Source organism: Juglans microcarpa x Juglans regia, chromosome 5S (assembly GCF_004785595.1).
Source record: "Juglans microcarpa x Juglans regia isolate MS1-56 chromosome 5S, Jm3101_v1.0, whole genome shotgun sequence".
Taxonomy (NCBI): Eukaryota; Viridiplantae; Streptophyta; class Magnoliopsida; order Fagales; family Juglandaceae; genus Juglans; species Juglans microcarpa x Juglans regia.
In genome coordinates this window covers 6229622-6252367 of record NC_054603.1, presented here as the reverse complement: position 1 = coordinate 6252367, position 22746 = coordinate 6229622, and the positions used below count along the sequence as shown (strand labels likewise).

Sequence of the window (22746 nt, the reverse complement as noted above, 5' to 3'; positions counted from 1 at the left end):
AAATATGAATCGACTTTACATTAGATTCTCACTTTATGATCATGTGTTGGAACAGATCATCAGACTTTTAAGAGTTTGGTAGCTTATTGTTCATGCAGTACTACTACTTCCTTATTATTTTATATCGATTATTCAAACAGTTTGGCTGAAAATTTCACGGGACTTTGAATTACTTGAGAATTCAAACATTTAAAGCTGGACTTTGATAAATTGGTGGTGCACATGACATGATCATGCAATGGGTGGAGATCGATCTACTTATTAATTAATATCCTAAGGAAGCCATGATACATGATACATGATCAATACTTTGCATATGAAAAGTAGACATGATGATTTTGGTTGCGTTAGCAGCTTGGAACATCGATCATTAGTTAACAAATGAATCTTCTTCAAAGCATGATTTATATATATATATATATATATATATATATATATATATGATCACCACATGTCCAAGAGATCGAGCAGCTGCTGGATGCCGCCCCCATTAAAAAAATATTCTCATGCAGGAGTTCCGAACAAAATAAAATGCATGGAAATGCCGATCTTCCTTTTGAAAGTAGTGTTTCTAGCATCAATAGCCCACTATAAACGGCCAGTCTTTTGTTAGTTTCTCCTTTCTTATCTTCAAAGGTGGTTGCTTTTGAAATTAAGCCACTTGGAAAGATTTTTTGATGGTTTTAAAAAGTAGTTGTCACATGCGATAAGGCCGTGCCGTGGCCTCCTAATGTGGTTCTTGACAGCCTAGAAAGAAAACACCTTGCAGTCCTGCCCTTATGATGTTAACTTCAAGGGATGGCCTGAACAAACAATACAAAGGCAAAAGAAAAGCAACTTCTCTCACAAGATTTTCATTAAACTAGGTAATAGATCATCATTTGATCCTTGTCACTTTAATAGGTTTGATCATATCTCTCATGAAAACATGATAATCTTGTAAACATGTTTGATTGAGATTGAAATAAAAACCACTCTCTACTCCAAGTTTGTAGAACCCTTTTTTTTTTTTTTTTCATGAAGTGGGTACCTAAATGATAGTTAAACGGAAGTCACTGACATAAAGTTCTTATGCTTTGGTTTGAAAGTGAAAGAAAGAGAAGTTGGGTCCCTCCAGAAACCTTAAATTTAGGATATACAGGACATGATATGCTTTAGTTGTGATTATGGACCTAATTTCTACTTTCTTTTTTTTTTTAAAAAAAAAAAAACAAAAGACAGAAGAAAAAGGTCCGTCATTGAGATCAAAATGATTTGACACCACCATTTTGTGTTCGTGGATGCCAACTACCTTAGGCAACAGTATCTGTCGTTGATATGTTAAAGAATCACCTTAAAATATAAGCTCAAGCTGTTTCTAGATGGAAAACCAACATTGCCAGTACTTCATTTGCTTTTGTCATTTCACTGGATTTTCTTCGAAATTTATCAGTCTAGAAGTATTTGAAAAGTATGAAATATCACTGATCTTTGTATTTTCCTACCGATGGAGGAATTTGTCTTCTTTTCATTTTTTATTTTTAATTCCCCATGCAGTGCACGCATGTTGTTGAATTTAATCCGTCATAACATGAGTGGAATTGAAAGCTCCTAGCTGCTTCTCTTCGATGATCTGTGCAAGACATGAACAAAAATGACAAGACACGTGATAGCTAGTCAATTCCCACTGCTTTTATTTATTTATTTATTTTTCTGCTGCTCATGCGAATGCTAGCGAATCTCGATCGATCGATCTAATTGATCACCATCAACAAGCTGTAGATTATAGCGAGCGAACACAATAATGCAGAGCTAGCTGAAGCGTGGTAGTGAGTCATGTGCTTTAATTTCCACGAAATTCTATTTTTTTATAATTAAAATGGTCATGTAGTACGTACGTCTGACAAATTATAATGATTCGCTGGAGCAAGATCAAAGCTAGCAGCTCGCTCTTGGCAACGCACACATCACACACACAATAAATATGCCAGAAACCCAACCGATCGATCGATATCATTGGACACTCGCAATTTCTTTGGATATTTTCTTCTCTCTTTTTGGAGGCTGCTCGACAAACACGACAGTACTGAAAATTTTTGTTCCTGTTATAGAGCACTAGTTGGGTGTTGTCATCAGTCATGTAGTTTAGCGAAATGTTTTTTTTTTCAAGCTTTGATGATCAGTCGGTCGGCTAGCTGAATGATGTGGATGTGTAATGATTTTTGTCGCCATTTTACTTGAAAACAAAATTCAGGCGATAAGAGATAGGATGTCCTTCTGAGGGCATCTATCTATTTTTTTTCCAAATGGAAGCCAAAGAAAAATTTGCACTAACATACATTGATTTTTTTTTTCAAATGCTTGCTTCAATTTGAAGGTCCCTTTCTTTGACTAAACACAAAACTAATAATCTCTCCTTTTTGTTTGTTCCAATGTCTCCTCCTCTTTCTCTATTAAGAGATAGTTTATTATGAAGTTAAAATAATATCTGCCATAAAAAAATTTGTATATAAAAAAACACTAAAATTGATACGTAATTAACTTATAGTCTGAATTTTTTATATATTTATAAGTCGCGATTGTAATTTTAAATCATTAATGAAATAAGTTTGTTTTCTTCAAAAATAAAAATAAAAATATCTCCTCCCCTATACATATCTTAATAAATTTTGGTGGCACATCCTAGCTAGCTAGTTTATAGCTAGGCCACTGAATTTAAGACGGTCCAAATTAACTCATAATAATGACATGATGATCTTATGGATATATATATATATATATTAATAATATCCAATAATAATATTCATGTTTAAGATCATGTCATCATGTCTATCATATATAATGAAAGGGGTTTGGTGATTGGTGTAAAGATGCCAGCTTGCTTGCCACCAGAATTATATATATAGTCTGAAAGCGATTTGACTGAAACGTGAATTTGAATAATGCCAATTAGGTCTAAAGTCTGAGGCACGCCAGGAGGAGGAGTAGTTCTGATGGATGGATAGATGCATGCATGTGAGCCTAGCTAGGAAAGGGACACCCAAGTCAATTTTTTTTACAGGCCCTGCAGATCGATGCCGCCTGTAGGTTGCAATATGCATGGCCTTTCTTCTTGTTTTCTTTTCTATCCGCATATATAATGTTAATTTGGAAATCATGTCCGTACGTTCTAAAATTAAATAATTTAATACATTATATTATAAAAATATTTTTATTATAAATAGATTTAATATATTAAATATTAATGTCACGTCAATTTTATAAAAAAAATTTATAATTTTTTTTTTTTTTTACTTATAGCATTTTTGTAGTTTTGTTTTGAACCAGTTTGTGGGCGGAATTGCTGTCAAAATCAGCAGCTACGTACAGCCTATGTCATAATTATATTCGTGTGGAAATCCTTTCTTGCAAGTTTGGAAAGATAGGGAGAAAGAAAAAGCAAAAAAATCAGATTTTCCACCAGAAAATGCGATATTTGTCATAAATATAAGGGACAGTACCGTCCTTTCCTAAAAAAATAATAAAGAAGAAACAGCAACATAATTCCTAATTAGGTTGATTATTTCTGCATGAGGAATATATATAGCTCTATATATAGACCCGTCACTTTCGTCGTTGTAAATCAAGGCAGGCAGGTATGCCCAATTAATAGTAGTCTAAAAAGTATGCCTACGGATGTAAATTTAAATTGAAAAATCGGATTAGATTGAACTAGATCAGATCGGTTGATCCGGTTTTAAATCTATCCGATTCGGAACCGATTCTTATATTATAAAAATTGGTCAGAATCGGTCTGGTTTCGATTTCATAATTTCTAAAACTAGACCAGAATGTTATTAATATATTTATATCCAAGATAATGTTATTATAATTTATAAAATAAAAGTTTAATCTTAAAGATAAAAATTTAAAATTGATCATATATTTTAAGCATAATATATATATTAAATTATTAATAATATTTTATCATAAAAAGTAACATTTTATTATATATTTTTATATTTTAAAAAAAATAAAAAACCGGACTGGAAACCGGTCAAAATCGGATGTACCGATTTAGAAGGATAACCGGGACATAATAAGTTTTAAAAAATAAAAAATCGGTTCATACCAATTCGATCCTAAATTTTGTCTAAAATCAGACTGAACTGGACCGGACCGATTACATCCCTAAGTATGCCTAATTAACGACCCCGTGGCTTCGAAAAATACACCATTTTTTCTTTTCTTTTTTTAATAAAAATATATATTTTAAAAAAAAATTGGAGCAGTATTTTTAAAATAATAAAAAAAAGAAAATAAGAAATTAGTTGAAGAAATAAATAAAAGTAGTAAAATGCCATTGCTTCCACTGATTAAAGTCCTACAAAGATAAAGCTCCTCCACCCTTTAACACATGCAGAAATAATTGGAGGGTAGGGTAGTCTGCTGCCTACGTGGCGAGTGGGCCGAATTTACAAAAAGTACTGCTATAAATTAATTTATTATTATTTACAAATAATCTAAAATATTCTGAATATAAAAACCAAATCCAAAAGAGAGGACTCGAGAACCGGCGAGGGACCAGCGGCACAACTGCAGCCTTGTACTAGCTAGACTTACGTACGTTAACCCCACGTTAACGTAGTAGGAAATTCATTTGTAGGGTAATGTAACTCTCCGTATATTTAAAAAAAAAATTCGAGCACATATTATAAAATATAAATAATCTTTTTATATTTTTTTTATATTTAAAGATATTATAAATTTTACAATTAAGGGCCGAATGTCAATAATTGTTAATCTTTTTTATAGTTATAAAGAGATTTGAATATGTTAAAATTATGCTGTATTTATTGACTTAATAATAATAATAATAATAAATAGAGGATAAAATATACTTTAAGAAATTTTTATTTAATTAAAAATTTTTATTTATACAGTATTAAATATTTACTAAAGAAAAATAATTTGTTAAAATTTTAAATAAATAAATTCTATATATTTTTTTTTATAAAAAGTGAACCTCACATTTTTAGACTCACATTTTTATAAAAACCTACACAAAATTTATCAATTTAAAATCTGTTACTTACATTACTCTTTGATAAATATTATAAAAATTTATTTAATGTCTAATTTGTGTGGTGGCATTAATTTATAGATCACTAGACTGCGAGTGCGAACTACGTACGAACGTGCCGACAAAATTAAAAGTATTTGGGGTTGGGAAATTTAAGTTACGTACGTACGTACATAATGCATAACTCCACTAAAATCCAAAATCCAAGTCTATCTTTCCCTGCTGCTGGCTATATATAGATTAAAAAAATAAATCTTTCTTCACACTCATCACTCTATATTTTTTTTAATTTTTATTTTTTTTTTCTTTTATCAATTTTTTATTATATGAATAATAAATAAATAATTAAAAATAATTAAAAAAAACTCAAAAAATATTTAAAAAAATTAAAAAATTTTAAAAAAATATGAAATGTAGAGTGTGATGCAGGTTGTATACCTAGTAAAACTAATATAAACATCCATTATTTTTCACAATATATTTTATAATTATATTTTAAAATAAAAAATATTATTATAAAATATCATATAAAAATAACATCATTTTATAAAAATATCTTCATTTTACATCATATATTATAAAAAATATTATGAAAAATGTTGTATGTCATTACTCATAGTTTTGTGCTCGTTAATTTGTTGGGCGTTTCGTAAAAAGAAATGAATAATGGTTCCATTTTGTCTCTATATATTTATTTTTTTATTATTTATTTATTAATTAAGAAATTAATTATTATAATATTGGTTTTTTTTATTGTTAAAAATATTAAAAAAATATAAATAAAAAAAATTTACCTGGGGGAACGAGGTACGTAGTACATTATATAATCCTACGTGAATGGCATACATGCATGACCCCCCGTCCATCTATATAGACACAATACATTTGTGGCCATAATTACTACTGTATAAATGCAATTCTCAGATGTCGTTTAGAGTACATTAAGATTGGATGCACGCGTTAATTGTTGAGTCATAAATGGTAGCTAGACCCAAGATAATTTTTATAAGGAAAATGATAGGATTACTATTTATTTACTATTTATTTTATATTTAATTTTTTAATTAATTTTTTTTATTTTCCTACTCATTTATAATGTTTTATATAAATATATTTTAAATAATGGAGATTATAAAATAATTTATAAAAATAAGATCACTTAATTAAACAAATATATTCTTATTGTAAAATATTATTGTATAAAATGCTATAAAGAATGTACTCTTGTTAATCAGTATAATCATCTGATCATGATCAGATGGTCTGTCATCAATTGTGCCTAATTTCGTTTATAGGTGGATCGAGAGCTTGATGCATTTAACTCAAAGGGCCATCCTACGTACCTCATTCCATGCACCTATACTGTTTTCTTTCAGCTTATATTAATTCATGTATTGTATAACATCTTTTTTTTTTTTTTAAATTTCCTGAGAAGCTGTATTATCTATTGTACGTGTAGTAATTAATATTATTGCATTGTGGTTATAAGTAATGCTACATCAATAAATGTTAAAAGGATGATGATAAAAATGATGATAAATAGATTTTTTTCAATTAATTATCTTGTGCTCGGAGTATATCTATCGGTTAGAGATTTTCTTTCGTCGTCGTGATCGTTTCTTTTTATATAAAAATTAATATAGGAATTAAGCATCGATGTCAAATTATTTGTCATAATATTAATTAGGTGGTCATGAGTGTCTAAATATTAGGTCATAAGAAAGAAAACGAAAATTATTCAGTTAGGTCCAAAACCAATAAGCCTAATTTCATGCGTATATATAGTCGTGATCATTAATGTCTCTATTCCATAATAATTCAAATATGCATGCAAGAAAAGCCTAGCTAATAACAATATGCACGTACGTCAAGCAAGTGATCGTTCGATATCGATCGGCCGGCTTGAGCTAGACAGCGCCCTAGCTAATTCAAATAACCTAATTAATGGCGTGATATCCTACACATTGCGTATGTGATCACTCTACCTTGCCTGCATTAATATCGATCGTTTGAAGGGATTATAAATTTTGGGGAAAAAAAAACTAAATTTAAATTATGATAATAAAATAAAATAAAATAATTTGTTTTCTACTCGGACATTTGGCCATGTTTATTTATTATTATGTGTACACATGATCTTTGTTTTTATGATCAGTATCATGTAGATTTAATAATCTGATTAGGTACATGATTTGTATAATTTAATTAGCCAATTAATTAGACTTCTTTTTCTTTCTTCGTTTTTGGGTCAAGATAATTAAAGTAGTTTAAGGAGCAAGTAACGTACGTTGTTAAGAAATCGGAATCATTTCACTCTCTGGACACTACAAGAAAAATGGATTTTTATGATCATTTAATTGCGACGAAAAGACCATTTGTGATAAAAATAGACTCATTTTGACTGTAAATAGTCATTTTGTTAGAATTAACTAGTCACAAATAAGCAGTTTTCTTGTAGTAAAATGATCAAATTAATCTCAACAATAAAAGATATCATTTAACTTAAGTACGCAGTCAACCTAAATAAACATTTTTTTTTAGTTCCCTGAGTGATCAGACATCATATTCCTTTTTTTTTTTTTTTTAAAGATGACGATATCTCAATTTTATTAACTGATTAGACATTATATATATATATATATATATATTTCTCTGTTAGAATATTTCGTATTGAAATTTTTATCCTTAATTCAAAATTTGATATAACTGAGGTACTCATGCTATGCTTTCTATTTTTTAATTTGATTTATTTAACTCGAAAAATAATAGTTGCAGTCGTAAGTGCGTATATACTATATAATCACTTTGAAAAAAGTGAAAAAATAGAAACATACATGAAAAAATAATAATTTTTTAATAGTAAATTTTACTCTTTTTCAAAGCGATTGCACGACATTTTCATATTCTACGACTGTATGTAACATTACTCATTTAACTCACATGATAATTACAGTTGCTTTAGGCCTTGTTTGAATTCAAAACCCACTTTAATTCATCTCATCTCATCATATCATTACAACTTTCTCAAATTTCCACACAAAATATAATAAACAATTTAAATTTTTCAAATCCCAAAACAACTTTCTCAAATTTCTACATAACATATAATAAACAGTTTAATTTTTATTCTACTATTCATAAACCATCTTAACTTATCTCAATTCATTTCTAATCCAAACCACTCCTTAATGTGAATTAGGGTTTTTCATATATAAAGTTTCTCATTTCACCTTGCACACCGCCGGCTCTATGCGAAGAAAATATAGGCTTAATTGCAGGGATCATACTCTGCTAGCTTTTTCGGTGAACATCCGAGCAATCTGAGTAATTATATAAGATTACATTTATTATATATAAATAAAATAGATAAGTAGGTTTGGGTTACATGCAACTTACCCAAAAAAGAAGTTTTTATTATTATTATTATTATTTTTTTAAGATTCCAAAAAAGATCTAATAATTATTACGATGATGTTTAATTTCCTAATTATAATTATATTACTTTTGACTAAGAAAACTAATAATTATAGTGCCACAGTCGTTGTTATATAGTTTGATATTGACAACGTGCCTTAGTTGGGGTCCACCTATTTATTTATATATATAGATGAAAGAGAGAAAATTATTATTATTATTATTATAATAATTAATATTGTTTGAAAAAAATGAAGATTTTGGGGTTATTTGCTTGAAAGTGACAATATTTGGATGAAAGACTGTCGTGTGATTTATGCCTTATGGCTTCGATCGAATAATTGAGACATTTTGTCCGTCTGTGACTTTCATAATTGACCTAATTAATTAATTTGACTAATTATGAATTTTCTTATGTTTTCTAACCTTAATTGACAATTAATTATTCATTGAAATTCGTAGTCAAACCGATCATGATATTTCAACTACATACATACCATCCTTTTTTTTCCCTCTAATATTGATTCCAGTTTCGACTGCCCAACAAACGTACTATATATTATTATTTTAATCATAATCTTTTTTATGTATAAATCTCAAATATTAATTAATGTCGCATATCTACCCATTTTGTTTACTATTATTATTTTATGTCACCAATGCTTATCCACACAACCATCATCTAATAGATAAGATTCATGATCAAATTGAAAACAGTCGAATTGCTCTTATTATTTTACAGTGCTGAATGGTTATTTTAGATATATACTCGATAAATATCGAGTATATTATAATATGTTCGCGAAGATTAATTGAGATAATATCCTGAATATTCTCATAAGAAAAAAAATATATAGTAACTCTAATTGAAAAAAGGGTATGGCGATTTCATATAGTATTGAGGGTTTGTCCTCGAACCTGAAAAAAGGGTCAAAATATAATGGCCAACACAATCAATAGGACTTGGTCATGATTAGGTTGGCCATGTAAGGGAAAAAATTCAATAATTTTTAGCAATTTTTTTGGTAATGTATCTGGAATAATTTTAGCAATGAATCTTGAATTTTTTGCACAAGATGATACTGACCCATCTCTGAATTGTCATCTAAAAGAGATAAGCATAGCCATTAGAGCCACAAAGTACTGCTTCATCTCTTAAATACAAGGTAGTTGTTTATAGTTTTGGAGCAATTGTAGAAATGGGACCTTCTTGTTGCTGTTATGTTAACTTCAGAGAAGATGGTGATAATTTTGAGAAGTAGTGTCACAATGATGATGGGGCCAAGGAATTTTTTTTTTTTTTTTTTAATTTGAAAATATGACAAAATATAAAAGAGAACAAAGACACAACTGACTCATAGTTCATGCTATATTACATCTTTCCACATGCTATAATACCAACCAAGTCTCCACCATGAAAACAAGTGGGTTTTGTCTACTTATTTGTATCTGTTTTTCCATTGGAATGGGACCCATCTGGCTCAAAATGGAGGATCCCAGCATCTAGGCCCATGTCTGTGCCCTTAATCTTTTCGATTTTGATTAGACTTTTTGGCCCCACTTAAATGAAAGGGATGGAAAAGTGTGTCATAAAAGTTGTCAACTTTTGTAGATTTATCCATATTCATTCCATGCAATTGGGTGGGGCTTGATGGGGTGGAGACAGAGCCATTGGCATTTTATGGATCCAATTAAAACTGCTATGCAGTCTGGGCCCCAAAATATGCAATCGAGTTACAACTACTAGTCCATCACCTTAATTACGATGTTGCATCGCTTTGTCCTCCCACAACATATTCTTTCTTTCAGGAAGGTCCCACACTCACATCACATACACAGAGACACAGAGAGAGAGAGAGAGAGCGCATCATTATACCTCCACATTGCAGAAGATCTCTATATATGTGGAAGTTTGGTGACTGCAACTTGATTTTTCAGAGAGATGGAATTGGTCAGATTGGATAGTGGAGGAGACCCAAAAAGCTAGGGGGATTATGAAGCATTTACTAAAATCTCAAAATCGAATAAAACCCCACTCAAGACGAACTAATGGAAAGCAAGCAAGAAAAAGGGAAATTCAAACCATTCTTCATTAGATTTTGACAAATGGTATGTATAGTTTGTGCACATAATATACTTCCACTACCCAAAAAAAAAAAAAAAAAAAATCCATGCTCCTGCAATACTTTTGTTTCTTATTTTATCCCATCTAAATGCTGGACAGTCTAAATGGGGACCCCCAATCTTGTTAAGAATTTTGCTTTCTAAAGTTTTAGAACCAGCTTATTGTGCTAGTAGCCAAGTACCCAATGTTATTGAATTGCCCAACATGCATGTTTTTAGTGGGCGGCGGCTTCATACACATAAGAGTGATTGTGATTTTATTTTGGTGCGATGCATATGAATAATTAAATTTACCCAATAAACGCGATATATGCAATTAAATTAGCAAATTTTAACCAAATGCATATGGTCTGATTGACATAACCTCCAACCTTCGAAATGAAGGTCTGGAGTTTGAAACCCCCTCTCCCAACGCAAATAAAAAAAAAAAAAAGAGAAAAAAAAAAAAACAAATTCTGAACCATTATACAATAAATATAACATTTGAAAGAATGTCAATGTTAAGCCATATTCCTTAGAATTTGGGCTGTGACCTTTTTATATGTAATATAACGCATAGTTTTTTTTTTTTTTTTTTTTAATTCAATAACTTTTATGAATTTAAAAAGGCAGAAGAAGCCGAGAAAACGAAAAAGACATGCCTAAGAAATAGTAAAACATTTTACTAACTTTAATTGAAATCACTAAATTAACTAAATATATTATTTTCTATTATATAATCTTTAACTTTGTTATACATTTTCGTTTATTTTCATTTAACTTATAATGGTGGAGCGAATAAGTAGAACCTGTTTGCTTTCAAAAATCAAAATTATATTTTTGTAATAGATAGGCCTAGTGATTGTGTGGTTGTGACCATGATTCCACTTTAATAGGCCTAGTGGACTCCCATGACACCTAGAATAAATGGTTATTATATAAGGAAGGATGAATTTTGTAGCTGACTAACTGACTAAATAAACTGATTTCTTTCTAATAATAAAAAAAAAAGACTTGTTCTAGTATCATTTCTTCAATCAGATGGAATCAAATTTGGCCACAACCTCTTGGGAGGGAAAGAGCAGTGTGGCCCAATACCTTGTGGGCCGGGCCGATAGACCGGATTTTACAACAGAACCGGATATCAAACAGCTATATTTTAAAGAAAAATTCTATTTATCATCACTTTTACTATCAACCTCTTGACACTTCTTACTTCTTAGAGCACCAGTTATTTCTTACTTCTTAGAGCACCAGTTATGGGCTCAACAAAACTAAATTATAACCAAAGAATAGCTAAAGTGCAAGATAATGTGCTACAATTGGCTCAACAAATCAATAGTAATTTTAACTTCAAGTTAAATCATTAGCCAAATTTGTTGAGCCAAAGGAGCTAGCCAAATAATTTTTTTAGACTAAAATATTCATTTGAGTTGAAGTGAATAAAATTGTTGAAGAAATTTTATGTTTTATAGTGGAATAATATAGCCGTTGGAGAAATATAGTTGTTAGAGAAATATATCTGTTGAAGAAATATAAGTTAAAAAAATATATCCATTGAAGAAATATAGCCATTGGAATAATATGAACGTTAGAAAATTAATAGGTAGTTTTTTAATAACGAATAAATATTCAAATTACAATTATAACTAAAATAAATGAAAAGTTCAAAATCAATATTTTATTAAAATAGTGAAAGATTTGTTGAGCCTGTTATTTGATGATGTTGAAAAGTGGCTAGCTAAATTTGTAAAAGTGAATTTCTTAGTCAAATTTTGGCTAAAGTTTGTTGAGCCCATAACTAGTGCTCTTAATCTCTTGATGTGGCTTCAAATGATTGGCCTATAAGTAGAACATAAGAAATGATCTCCAATCATTTAATGCCACATCACGAAATGGTAAGTAGAATTATTCATCTTATTGACAAATTTCAAACCATCAATCTCTACTCTCGCGGTTTTTGAAATGGAATTAATGGAAATGAGAAGGCATACCCTCGAGGGAACTCCGACCCAGAAAGTTTGGAGGAAGTGGTCCTTGCAACAAGATTTCTGCACATTACATTGTCTCTCTGAATGTGGCAGAGGCATAAGTGTATGTGATGTTAAATATGAAAATGAGGTTTGGAGAGTTGCACAGAAGAAAAAAATGAATGGATGATCAAACTTACTGTAAGAACAGATAAGATGTCTGTCTGGCACCAAGTGATATATGATGCCCTCGTATTGGACCCCCGAAGCCTGAAACAAACCTGCATGCTCGCGCGCCAATGTACTTGTGACAAGTCTTGTAGAAAAGAACATTTTGGTAAGTAAAAAATCACCACCAAAGTCATATCCCATCATAGTGGAATGAACTATAAACAATCCATTTTGGTATTTGGACGTTGCCAATCAGTCTGTACATTGCAGTTTCGACAAAATATGAGTCTTGCTAGGGACACGGACCCTTGTACATGGGTTGTGTCCCTAACCTTTTTGACAAAATATTATACCTAGCGCCTAGAGGCTGTCACAAGTCTGATTTCCAATCATGTAGAACAACATTTATAATAAGCTAGCGCTGTAAAAAACAAAGCTGTTTACAGTATTCTACTTCACTGATGCCTTAAATTGACCAACTCAATATCAAATATGAGAGTCCCCAATGTTGAGCCTTCTCCATTGGCAAGACGAGTTGGATTGAAAATGGTAGTAAACAGCCTCTGCCTGTCAAAATACTGAAAAGCAAAGGGGGAAAAAAGCAGGCACATTTCAATAAAATATCAGAAAATAGAGTTCATGCAAAGCCTATCTGTGATACCTCATATGATATGGATAAGGGTGGGTGGTGTATGGGATCCCACATTGCTTGGAAATGAGAAGTTCTTACTCTTTATAAGTTTTAAATGGGGCTCCAATTGTATCATTGACTAATCCTTTTGGAGTATAGGCCATGTGGTTTGAGTTTTCCATTGGGGCGTTACAGTTGGTATCAGAGCCAAGTTTGAGGTTCTGCAAACTATAAATACTTGAGGTGTGGATACCTGTGGGTTTAGGAAGGAATTTCAGATTAGAGGTATAGAAATTTGAGGATTTAGATTTTGCAGAATCTAAGAAATGATTTTTTACAATATTTTAGGTTTTAGATTCGGTAAGCTTATTTTATAGGGTGTAGGACATGACTTGGATATGATTTAAGGTTTAGATTTTGTAGTTGACATAAGTTTGACCGAAAGATAGGTTTGAAGTTCTATAGACTATAGTATATGGGGTTTTTGGTTATCAGGAACTTTAGGAAATAATTTTCAGTTTTGATGTTTAGAATTTTGCGGGCTGCAAGGAAAAATTTTGTTGGTATTAGAGGTATTCAAATCTTTTGGCTTTAGGAAAGATGTTTTATGGAATTTGAGGTGTTGGATTTTGTAGATTTTTAGAACTGATTTCATGACGATTGAGATTTTAAATTCTGTAGACTCATGTTGTGGACTTTACAAATTGACTTGGATAATATTGAAGGTTTAGATTTTAAAAATATATTGTTACTGCGGTTGCGTGTACATTTATATATATATAGGTGTTTTTATAAATTCAAAATATTTTATACATATTTATTTTTGTGGTTAAAACCATTTGCATATTGTTTATATGAACTTTATTTTTTGAAACGTTTATTAAAATGCAAGTTTTTCAGATCCCACCTCGACGTCAGTTATGAAACATTTCGGATCTGAACGCGACTGTAAATGAAAGAGTGTTCAAGAGTATAAATGAGTGTGGTGAAATTCAAGGTGTGAGATTCTACAGACTATAATGAGAAGTGTGATGATATTTAAAGTTTGTGATTCTGCATACTATAATAAGGTGTTTGATGGCATTTAAGGTTTTAGAATTTTGTAGGCACCAGTATATGATTTTGAAGATATTTGGTTTGAGCATTTGCTAACTCATGGTGGGTAGCCTATGAAATTTGAGGTTCTGTAGACTTTAAAATATGACGTTTTAATATCAGTGAGCTTTAGGCAATAATTTTTTTTTTTCCAGATTCAGTGTTTAGAAATCTGCGGACTGCAAGAGATGATTATGTTATTATTTAAAGTTTTAGAATCGGTAGGCTTTAGGGAGTTTGTTTTATAAAAAGTGAGGTCTTAGATTCTCTGAATCTTAAGAATTGGTTCCATGACAAGTTTTGGATTTCAGCAGACTATAAGATTGATTTTTTTGTTTTATGAGAGTAAACATTTTAGATTTTGTAGACTCTAGCATATGAGTTGCTCAATTGATTATTTTCAGACTTGGATATAGACTATGTAGAATTTGGGGCAAATGATTATTATTGGATCTAAGGATATAAGTATAGCAAACTATTGGAAAGGATATCTTTATTTGATGGTATAGAATATGATCAAGCGGTCGTTAAGATTGATTTGGCTGCCATAAGAGCAAGTACTATTTGGAATTGGAGTAATGTGCTTGTATACCTATGTTGTCGGGTTGAAATTTATTAGTGCTTTTAATTTTTGATTGGGATGAGTTCAAACCTTTGGAGCTGGTTGCCTAGTTTAGACAGGACGCGTGGAGTCTTGACTTGACAAGGATGTTTTTGGGTGAAGCTTGGGTTTGAGGACACTTAATCTATAGGCTGATTTTGGTATTTAAGTAAGTATATGTAGTTCTGTGAAGCAAATCTGGAAAATATCCAATCTTTGAGGGCCCTACTTCTTTGCTTCGAAGTGGTTTCAGGCTTGAAAGTTAACTTGTCAAAGTCTGAGATGGTGCCGGTGGGGAATGTTCCTGAAGTGGCAACTCTAGCCTCTCTTTTGGGATGTAAGGTATCCTCTTTACCTCTTCAGTATCTTGGACTACCATTGGGTGCCTCCTTCAAATCAAAGCAGATTTGGAATCCTGTGGTTGAAAAGGTAGAGCGTAGGCTGGCATCTTGGAAGAGGATGTATTTATCCAAAGGTGGCAGGCTTACATTGATCAAAAGTACTCTCTCTAATCTCCCCACCTACTTTTTGTCTCTATTCCCACTCCCAGCAAAGATTGCCAACCGTATTGAGAAGCTACAACGTGATTTCTTGTGGAGTGGTTTGGAGGACGAGTTCAAGTTCCATTTGGTCAATTGGAACATGGTATGTACTCCAGTTTCTGGGGGTGGATTGGGTATTCATAACTTGACTAAATTCAATCAAGCGTTATTGGGTAAATGGTTGTGGCGGTACCAACAAGAAAGGGGGGCTTTGTGGAAGTCGGTCATTGATGCACAAGTTGGGGAAGCATGGGGCGGTTGGTGCTCGAAAGAGGTACGGGGTTCATATGGGGTAGGGTTGTGGAAAAACATTAGGAAGGGTTGGGAGATTTTCAGGAGACATATACATATTGGGGTGGGCGATGGCTCTCGCATTAGATTTTGATATGATAAATGGTGTGGTGAACGCTGTCTTAAAGACACTTTCCCTGCCATTTTTGAGTTAGCACGAGTAAAGGATGCAGCGATAGCAGACATTTTGGCCTTTTCTAATGGCTCCCCTCAATGGAACGTAGATTTCATTAGGGCAGCCAATGATTGGGAGATGGAGGTCATTTCAGAATTCTATGCGTCTTTATATTCAGTACGTTTGACAGAGGGTATAATGGATAGGATGCTTTGGAGCCCTTCTAAAAAAGGTAGATTCACGGTCCATTCATTTCACAGAGTTTTATCAAATCAGGGCAGGCTCTCATTCCCATGGAAGAGCATATGGCAGACCAAAGCCCCTTCAAAAGCAGCTTTGGACAAAATTCTTACCATGAATAATCTAAGGAAACGTCAACTAGTGGTATTAGACTGGTGTTATATGTGCAAGAAAGATGGCGAATCTGCTGATCATTTGTTTCTACATTGCGAGGTGGCCAGGACCTTGTGGGCTGATTTTTTTACAGGACTTGGTTTATCATGGGTTATGCCCAGTCGATTGGTGGATATTTTAGCATGCTGGAGAGGTCTTCGTGGAAACACACAAGTTGCAGCAATATGGAAAATGGTCCCTATATGTATGTGTTGGTGTATTTGGCGGGAGCGAAATGTTAGAAGCTTCGAAAACCAAGAGAGAACAATGGAGGAGCTCAAACGTTTTTTCTTTAAAACTTTGTTTTCTTGGGTGGGGGCTATTGTTTGTAATGGACTCAATGTCCATGACTTTCTTCTTTCTGTTGTACATTATAGATAGGTATTTCACATGTATACTTCCTGTATACTTGGGCTTTGCCTATTAATATGAATAAAACTTCTTGATTACTTATCAAAAAAAATATATATATGTAGAGTTGACGAACCAATTCCAACCCTCTTCATCACGAATGCTTTAATCATCGCTATCTTTGGGTTTCGTTCATCTAATTTCAAGTGGTTTCTTCTTAAATTTTCAGTTCTCCTTACACTCATACTCATTTTATCTCTTTAAATATATATATATATATATATTTTGGTCTATTTATTGTATTTTTTTTTTTTTTTTTTGGTGAAGTCCTTCTCTTTGTCCAACTTAGTGAAATATTTGTGGTAACCTAGTTAGGGTTTCGACATTTTGGGGTTTTTGATCCGGTAAACTTTTCTATAGACAATAGGAAATGATTTTGATAAGATTTGAGGTTTAGATGTAATGGACATTAAGCCATAATTATTTTCAGATTTAAGATTTTAGACCTTGCAGATGTTAGTCAATTGACTATTATTCGGATTTGTGGTTATAGTTTCAACAGATTCTAAGAAATCATTCATTCAGCTTTAAGGTTATTAATTGCAGCTGAGAATGAAAGAGGGAATTTACAAGTATAAGTGGGTGTGCATGAACTTTGGGAGACAAGAAGTCGGGTTGCTAACAAAGTTATCAGAGTGCGCATCGGAAGCGTAATATTATTATTATTGTTTTTAAAAAGACGATGGTTTGTGAGTAAACTTGGTGATCATTGGGAAATGAGTTACGACACGAGATCATGTAGGTTTTTAATATTGTGGCTTTAGATTTCGAGTTTGAGGAGTTATAAGAAGGAGATATTTTTTTTGGGATCTTGAGCTAGTTGGGTTTCTTTGTAAATTGAGTGTTGGATTTCGGACCTTGGACTTTGGAGAATTCTTATAGCTACCCATTTCAGGATAATAGTTCTATGTGCTATTTTAGATGAAGTTAGGCTAAGAAGTTGGGTGAAAATCTTAATAGGCTTTTAATCGAACTGGTGTGGAAGTTTATACTTCGAGTTGGTTCGCACACTTAAATGTTGGTAACCGATACAATGTGCATGAGCGTCTATGTCTAAAAGGAATTATTATTGAGCTTGTAATTCTATTGTTGAGATTTATACTTTAGGCTTGAATTGGTTCTTGAGTTATATGAAACTCGACACTAAGGCCTTGTTTGGATTCCCAACCCATCTCAACTCATCTCACTACTATTCATCAATTTTAACTCACAAATCTCACTACTATTCACAACCCATCTCACTATTATTCACAGCTCATCTCAACTCATATTCGAATCCAAACGAGGTCTAAGTGCATGAATGAGTATGCCAAGAGGATTAAAAAGGTACGTAAGGCACCGGGCGAAACTTTTTGAAAAAGGGTTTAATTTAGGTTTGACAAGAATGATCAAGGATTAAAATAGGCGTGCATTGGATGTGACGGTCAAGTGTGTAGGTTTCGCTTGGGATACTAACAAATTTCGAGGACGAAATTTTTTTTAAGGAGGGGAGGATGTAACACCTCGGCCCTTTGGACTTTTTTTTTTTCATTTGTAATGCCCCAATGGAAGTCCCAAACCACATGGCCTATACTCCAAAAGGACTAGTCAATGATACAATTGGAGTCCCATTAGAACCTTATAAAGAGCAAGAACTTCTCCTTCCCAAGCAATGTGGGATCCCATACACCACCCACCCTTATCCATATCATATGGGGTATCACACTATCCCCATTGCGTAGTGTACCGTTGTGTATATATAAATAACTTGTACACTAGGTCATGTCATGAAAAATATTAATTCATCCTCTCAGTTTTTTCTACTGTGCCTCCAAACCTCATTTTTCATATTTAACATCATATACACTGTCCTAAATCCAACTCTGAGAATCAATTTCATAATGTTTTTACATTTTATACTTTTTAAGAAAGGACACTTAATAGTTTGGGGATGAAAACCAAGATAACATGTGGATATGATAACAAGCAAATAAGAAATAAGCATTCCCCCCAAAGGAAAAGTTTGAGCCACTTTATGTACAAACATAGGAAAAGAAAAACATCTGCCAGAACAACCAATCAGCAAAAATAAAAGTGTTAAACAGAGAATTTGGCAGAGAATAGAGGAAATACATTAGGTGGTATCGGCTCCTGTGAGGTGCTCTGATACCCTTGGGATGGAGGGATGACGACTCTACGAATACCACCTACTTTCATTGATCTCACAGCTGCTTCTATCCCTGAAATTACCTGCATATATATTAGATATATTGGTATAGAGAGCTTCTCTGTTTGCAAAATAATCCGTTCAACCAAAATAGTCTAGAAGACAGAAAAGAAGGAAGTTACCGACAGTTTCACCAATCATGAATGTCCTATTACTTTAGAATGGCTACATGTCATAAACTACATTTTTTTAACAACTCATTCTAAGGCCTCTACACCACACACCATCCAAAGCAACTCTCTCTCTCTCTCTCTCTCTCTCTCTCTCTCTCTCTCTCTTATTTTTTATATCGGTACATATCATAAACTACTTGTATATACCATTCTTTTTAAAACCAATATACAAAGCAACTTCTTCTCCACACATGCACACACACATATAGAGAGCAGGAATCCAGCCCTAGGCAAACAAGAAAGCGTGACAGGGTCTTCCAGTGGTTTTCACTAGTGTCATACAATTATACCAACTCCTGTCACAATTTAACATCCACAATAGTGATATGCACACAAAAAAGGCAGAGTTTCTCTCAAATAAAGGCAATATTGGCTTAAGTTTATTTTATTCAGCAAATATACATAGAGAATATGAATGCTGATTTAACAGACAGCAATATCATTTAAGCATTCAGGGAGACAGCTACAAAAGTATGACGGCAAAAGCAGAATAATTGTTATGGAAATTCTTGTAGTGGAAATTGAATGACATTCCTAGATTTTTGTACAGACCTGTACAACTAATAAACAAATTGGAAGTCGTCTTAAAATACCTCCTTCCCAGCTACAACAGCTGTGAGGCCCATCATCAGTTTCACCAATGATTAATAGTTTCTCCCAAAAGATTTAACTAACGGATAAAAGCACTTTACAAATTAAAAACATCATAAGCAAATAAAAATCAATAGAAAAAAATGAAAATTACTCTTGGATATGAGAAACTATGAAAATGGAAAAAAACACCAACTCTTAAGCATTTAAATTGAAATGGGCCTGTGCATGAGGCATGCTCAGCAACAATGAGTAGGGTCGGTGGTGGTGAGGTATTGAGTAAAATGAGATGCCTTTGTGAGTGGGTGTGTGTGTGTGTGCCAGTGGAGAAACAATGATAGAAGGAGTGAGTACTTTGGCTTCCCTTTTCGGCTCTAAAGATTTATTTTCAATTAATGCTCTGATGACCATTTAGTAACAGGAAAAGAGAGGAGTACTTGCCTTTTGAAGTCATATCATGTTTTATAGCCTTCCTTGCAATCAAAAGATATATAAACAAATGGTAAGACAAAAGAAGAAATAATGCTGCAGCCATATGCAACCATTTTATCAAGATTGCCACGAAAAAACAGAAGTCATAATGCATGTTACCATTCCTTTTCACTCACTGGGAAACTTTTACGAGGAACAAAAAGGTAAAAAGGTGCAAAAAAACAAACTTTGCCTAGTATGTTACCGGATTCACCATAATCATATCTTACAATTATTAGATAAATGTCTCTACAAATGATAACTAATTTGAGCAATGATATCAGGACTTACTTTCCCAGAGCCAAGGAAAAACACAAATGGAATCGGTTCACCATTTTCATCTTTGTGATCATATGTTGAATCAAAGCGCCAACCTTGTTTTGCTGCCAATCTTCCATAGTAATGGACTGCAACCTTCACATTCAAACTCAAAAAGTGATGGATTAATGGATGGTCTGGCATATCCTAATTCTCGATTTTACAGAAGATATATCTGAAGTCATAAAGATAAATACTCTACCTCTTGCATATCATACTATCTAAAAAATGCTGCAAAATGCAGGACTTCCGTTGTTGGAGGTATGAAAAAATAGATAGCAGTCATCATCCAATGGTTTTGGTCATAGGCTGCAATAGTCATGAGTCCGAATACACGTACTGATTTACTTGTCAATTAAGTGCAGCATTGTAAGTCACATAGAGCCACAGTTCCAAAACACATTGAAAGCCATGCGGCTCATGTAGGAGCCAGATAAAAACAGATCAATGAGCTTGTAACTACATGTATACATGTAAGGTAAATAATCACGGTGAGAAGGACGGTATGTGGTGAATTAATATTATTATTCTTTTCTACTGTAAATTGCTAGCTGACATTGGCTAAAGTCGGCACTAGAAAGTTCTGTAGCAGTCTCACTGATTGTATCCATTTCCTGCCCCTTGTCAATTTCACAATTTTCCTTCCCATTTTACCACACAAATCTTACATTTAATGTTTTAAGGTAACACAGCACAAAGTTAGTTGTTAGAGTGATGAGTCGCAACAAAACTTTCTTATCACTTCGGCAGCGGATTTAGAAGATTTCAACATTTTCTATCACTTCAATCAGAGCCTTAGAATGAGAGAAAAATTGAATCAATATTATGTAAGAGGTTTAAATTCAATATGTAATGTATAATTGGCATTATTAGAGAGAATAATGACCTGGTCGCCATCCAGCGGTACATCTCCGGAACCAAAGCGGAGGTCCAATACCTTAACGCCGCCTGAATTGGGCAGCTCGGAGAACTCCGATACGGCGGACTTTGAAGAAGAAGCAGAAGACGAGAAAACAAGTGTTGGGAAAGCAGTGGAGAATAGAGAGAGAGATAGAGCTGCTCTTCTACTTGTTGTTGGCGAAGATGAAAATGAAGAGGAAGAAACCAAGGTTGTAGCCGAGACCGCATTGGAGGGTGATTTCGGATGGTGGGGGAGAGGGGGTGATTGTACTGCCGCGGAACACTGAATCACAGTCATATCTTCAGCAGACAGCTGCCTCTTAAATGAGTAAGCCGAGGAGGAAGCGTAGTGGATAATGTGGATATATAAACAAATAGACGTTTAAACTTCAAAACGCCGTCTGTGGGATTCGAACCCACGACCACGTGGTTAAAAGCCACGCGCTCTACCGACTGAGCTAAGACGGCTTCTTTGTATTGGTTAGACCTCACTAATATCTTAACAAAAGGTACTAGAACGTTGGACTTTTTTGAAAGCATCATTCCCTTCGGTTTAGTGTCATATCAGCCATTAACACAAAATGTTCAAAAATGATTTACAGTCAAGAGTCTCTCGTAATTATTTTAAAAAAAAAAAAATAAATATAAAATTTGTATGAAAAGAAATTAATTTTTTAATAATAAATTTTATTTTTTTTTAAAACGACTGCAGGCATTTGTGTACTCTACATCTATATGTAATATTACTCAAATATTTTTTTTTAACAAATAGAAATATGAAAAAATTACAAAAAATAAAAGTTTTTAGTTTGATGTAGTATATGATATTACGAATTTCTTTTCATTTTTTTGTGTCACTAATTTCCTAACTTTATATTCTCCTTCCACGCCAATAATTTTTAGAAGAAATTACGTACCATTGATTGGATTAAGCTTATTATAATTAGAGTGTTGTGATCATATACATTTTTTTTCTCAAATAAATAGTAGTTATTCAATAAATATTGCAAGGCATTAGAATACAAGAGTTGAAGCTCTGTAATCATCCCCAAGGACCAAAACATTCATATTACTTTAATTTACTGTATTTAAATTAAAAATATTAATATTTTATTGTAAAACAAATGATAAATTTATTATTATTTTATAATACTATTTAAATGAAGGGTGATCTTATAAAATCAAAATTATTTTTTAATAAATTGTATGATTATATTAATTGATTTAAAATGAATTGTAAAATAAATAAATAAATAAAAATTAGAGATGTATAATTGTCCTTGTAAAGTTTTTTAAAAAAGAGTTAAAA

The 22746-nt window shown here is 32.5% G+C and overlaps 1 protein-coding gene and 1 non-coding gene across 3 annotated transcripts; both read right to left on the bottom strand.

Annotated features, from left to right (window-relative positions):
* Nucleotides 1–12912: 12912 nt before the first annotated feature.
* Nucleotides 12913–21781, bottom strand: LOC121267896 (peptidyl-prolyl cis-trans isomerase FKBP17-1, chloroplastic). Of its 2 annotated transcripts, XM_041172002.1 has the most exons (5): nucleotides 21424–21781; nucleotides 20511–20633; nucleotides 20190–20217; nucleotides 18891–18997; nucleotides 12913–13277 (listed from the first exon to the last, which is right to left on the bottom strand). In XM_041172002.1, exons 1-5 carry the CDS (start codon nucleotides 21733–21735, stop codon nucleotides 13155–13157), a joined length of 693 nt encoding a protein of 230 aa, XP_041027936.1. In that variant the 5' UTR covers nucleotides 21736–21781; the 3' UTR covers nucleotides 12913–13154. The 2 variants fall into 2 exon arrangements, with proteins under 2 accessions (XP_041027936.1, XP_041027937.1); XM_041172003.1 differs by lacking the exon at nucleotides 20190–20217 and having other exon boundaries at nucleotides 18891–19007; nucleotides 21424–21779.
* Nucleotides 21782–21832: 51 nt separating this feature from the next.
* Nucleotides 21833–21905, bottom strand: TRNAK-UUU. Its single transcript has one exon. It is a non-coding gene; the product is annotated as a tRNA-Lys (tRNA).
* Between the last annotated feature and the right edge of the window lie 841 nt (nucleotides 21906–22746).

Excerpts from the sequence above, each read along its gene's own strand:
- LOC121267896 (XM_041172002.1), bottom strand. The coding sequence starts at position 21,735 with ATGACTGTGATTCAGTGTTCCGCGGCAGTACAATCACCCCCTCTCCCC. Across the intron at positions 20,634-21,423 it reads TACCGCTGGATGGCGACCAG|GTTGCAGTCCATTACTATGG; the intron begins GTCATTATTCTC and ends TTGAATGTGAAG. Across the intron at positions 18,998-20,189 it reads ACATGATATGACTTCAAAAG|GGATAGAAGCAGCTGTGAGA; the intron begins GCAAGTACTCCT and ends AGGTAATTTCAG.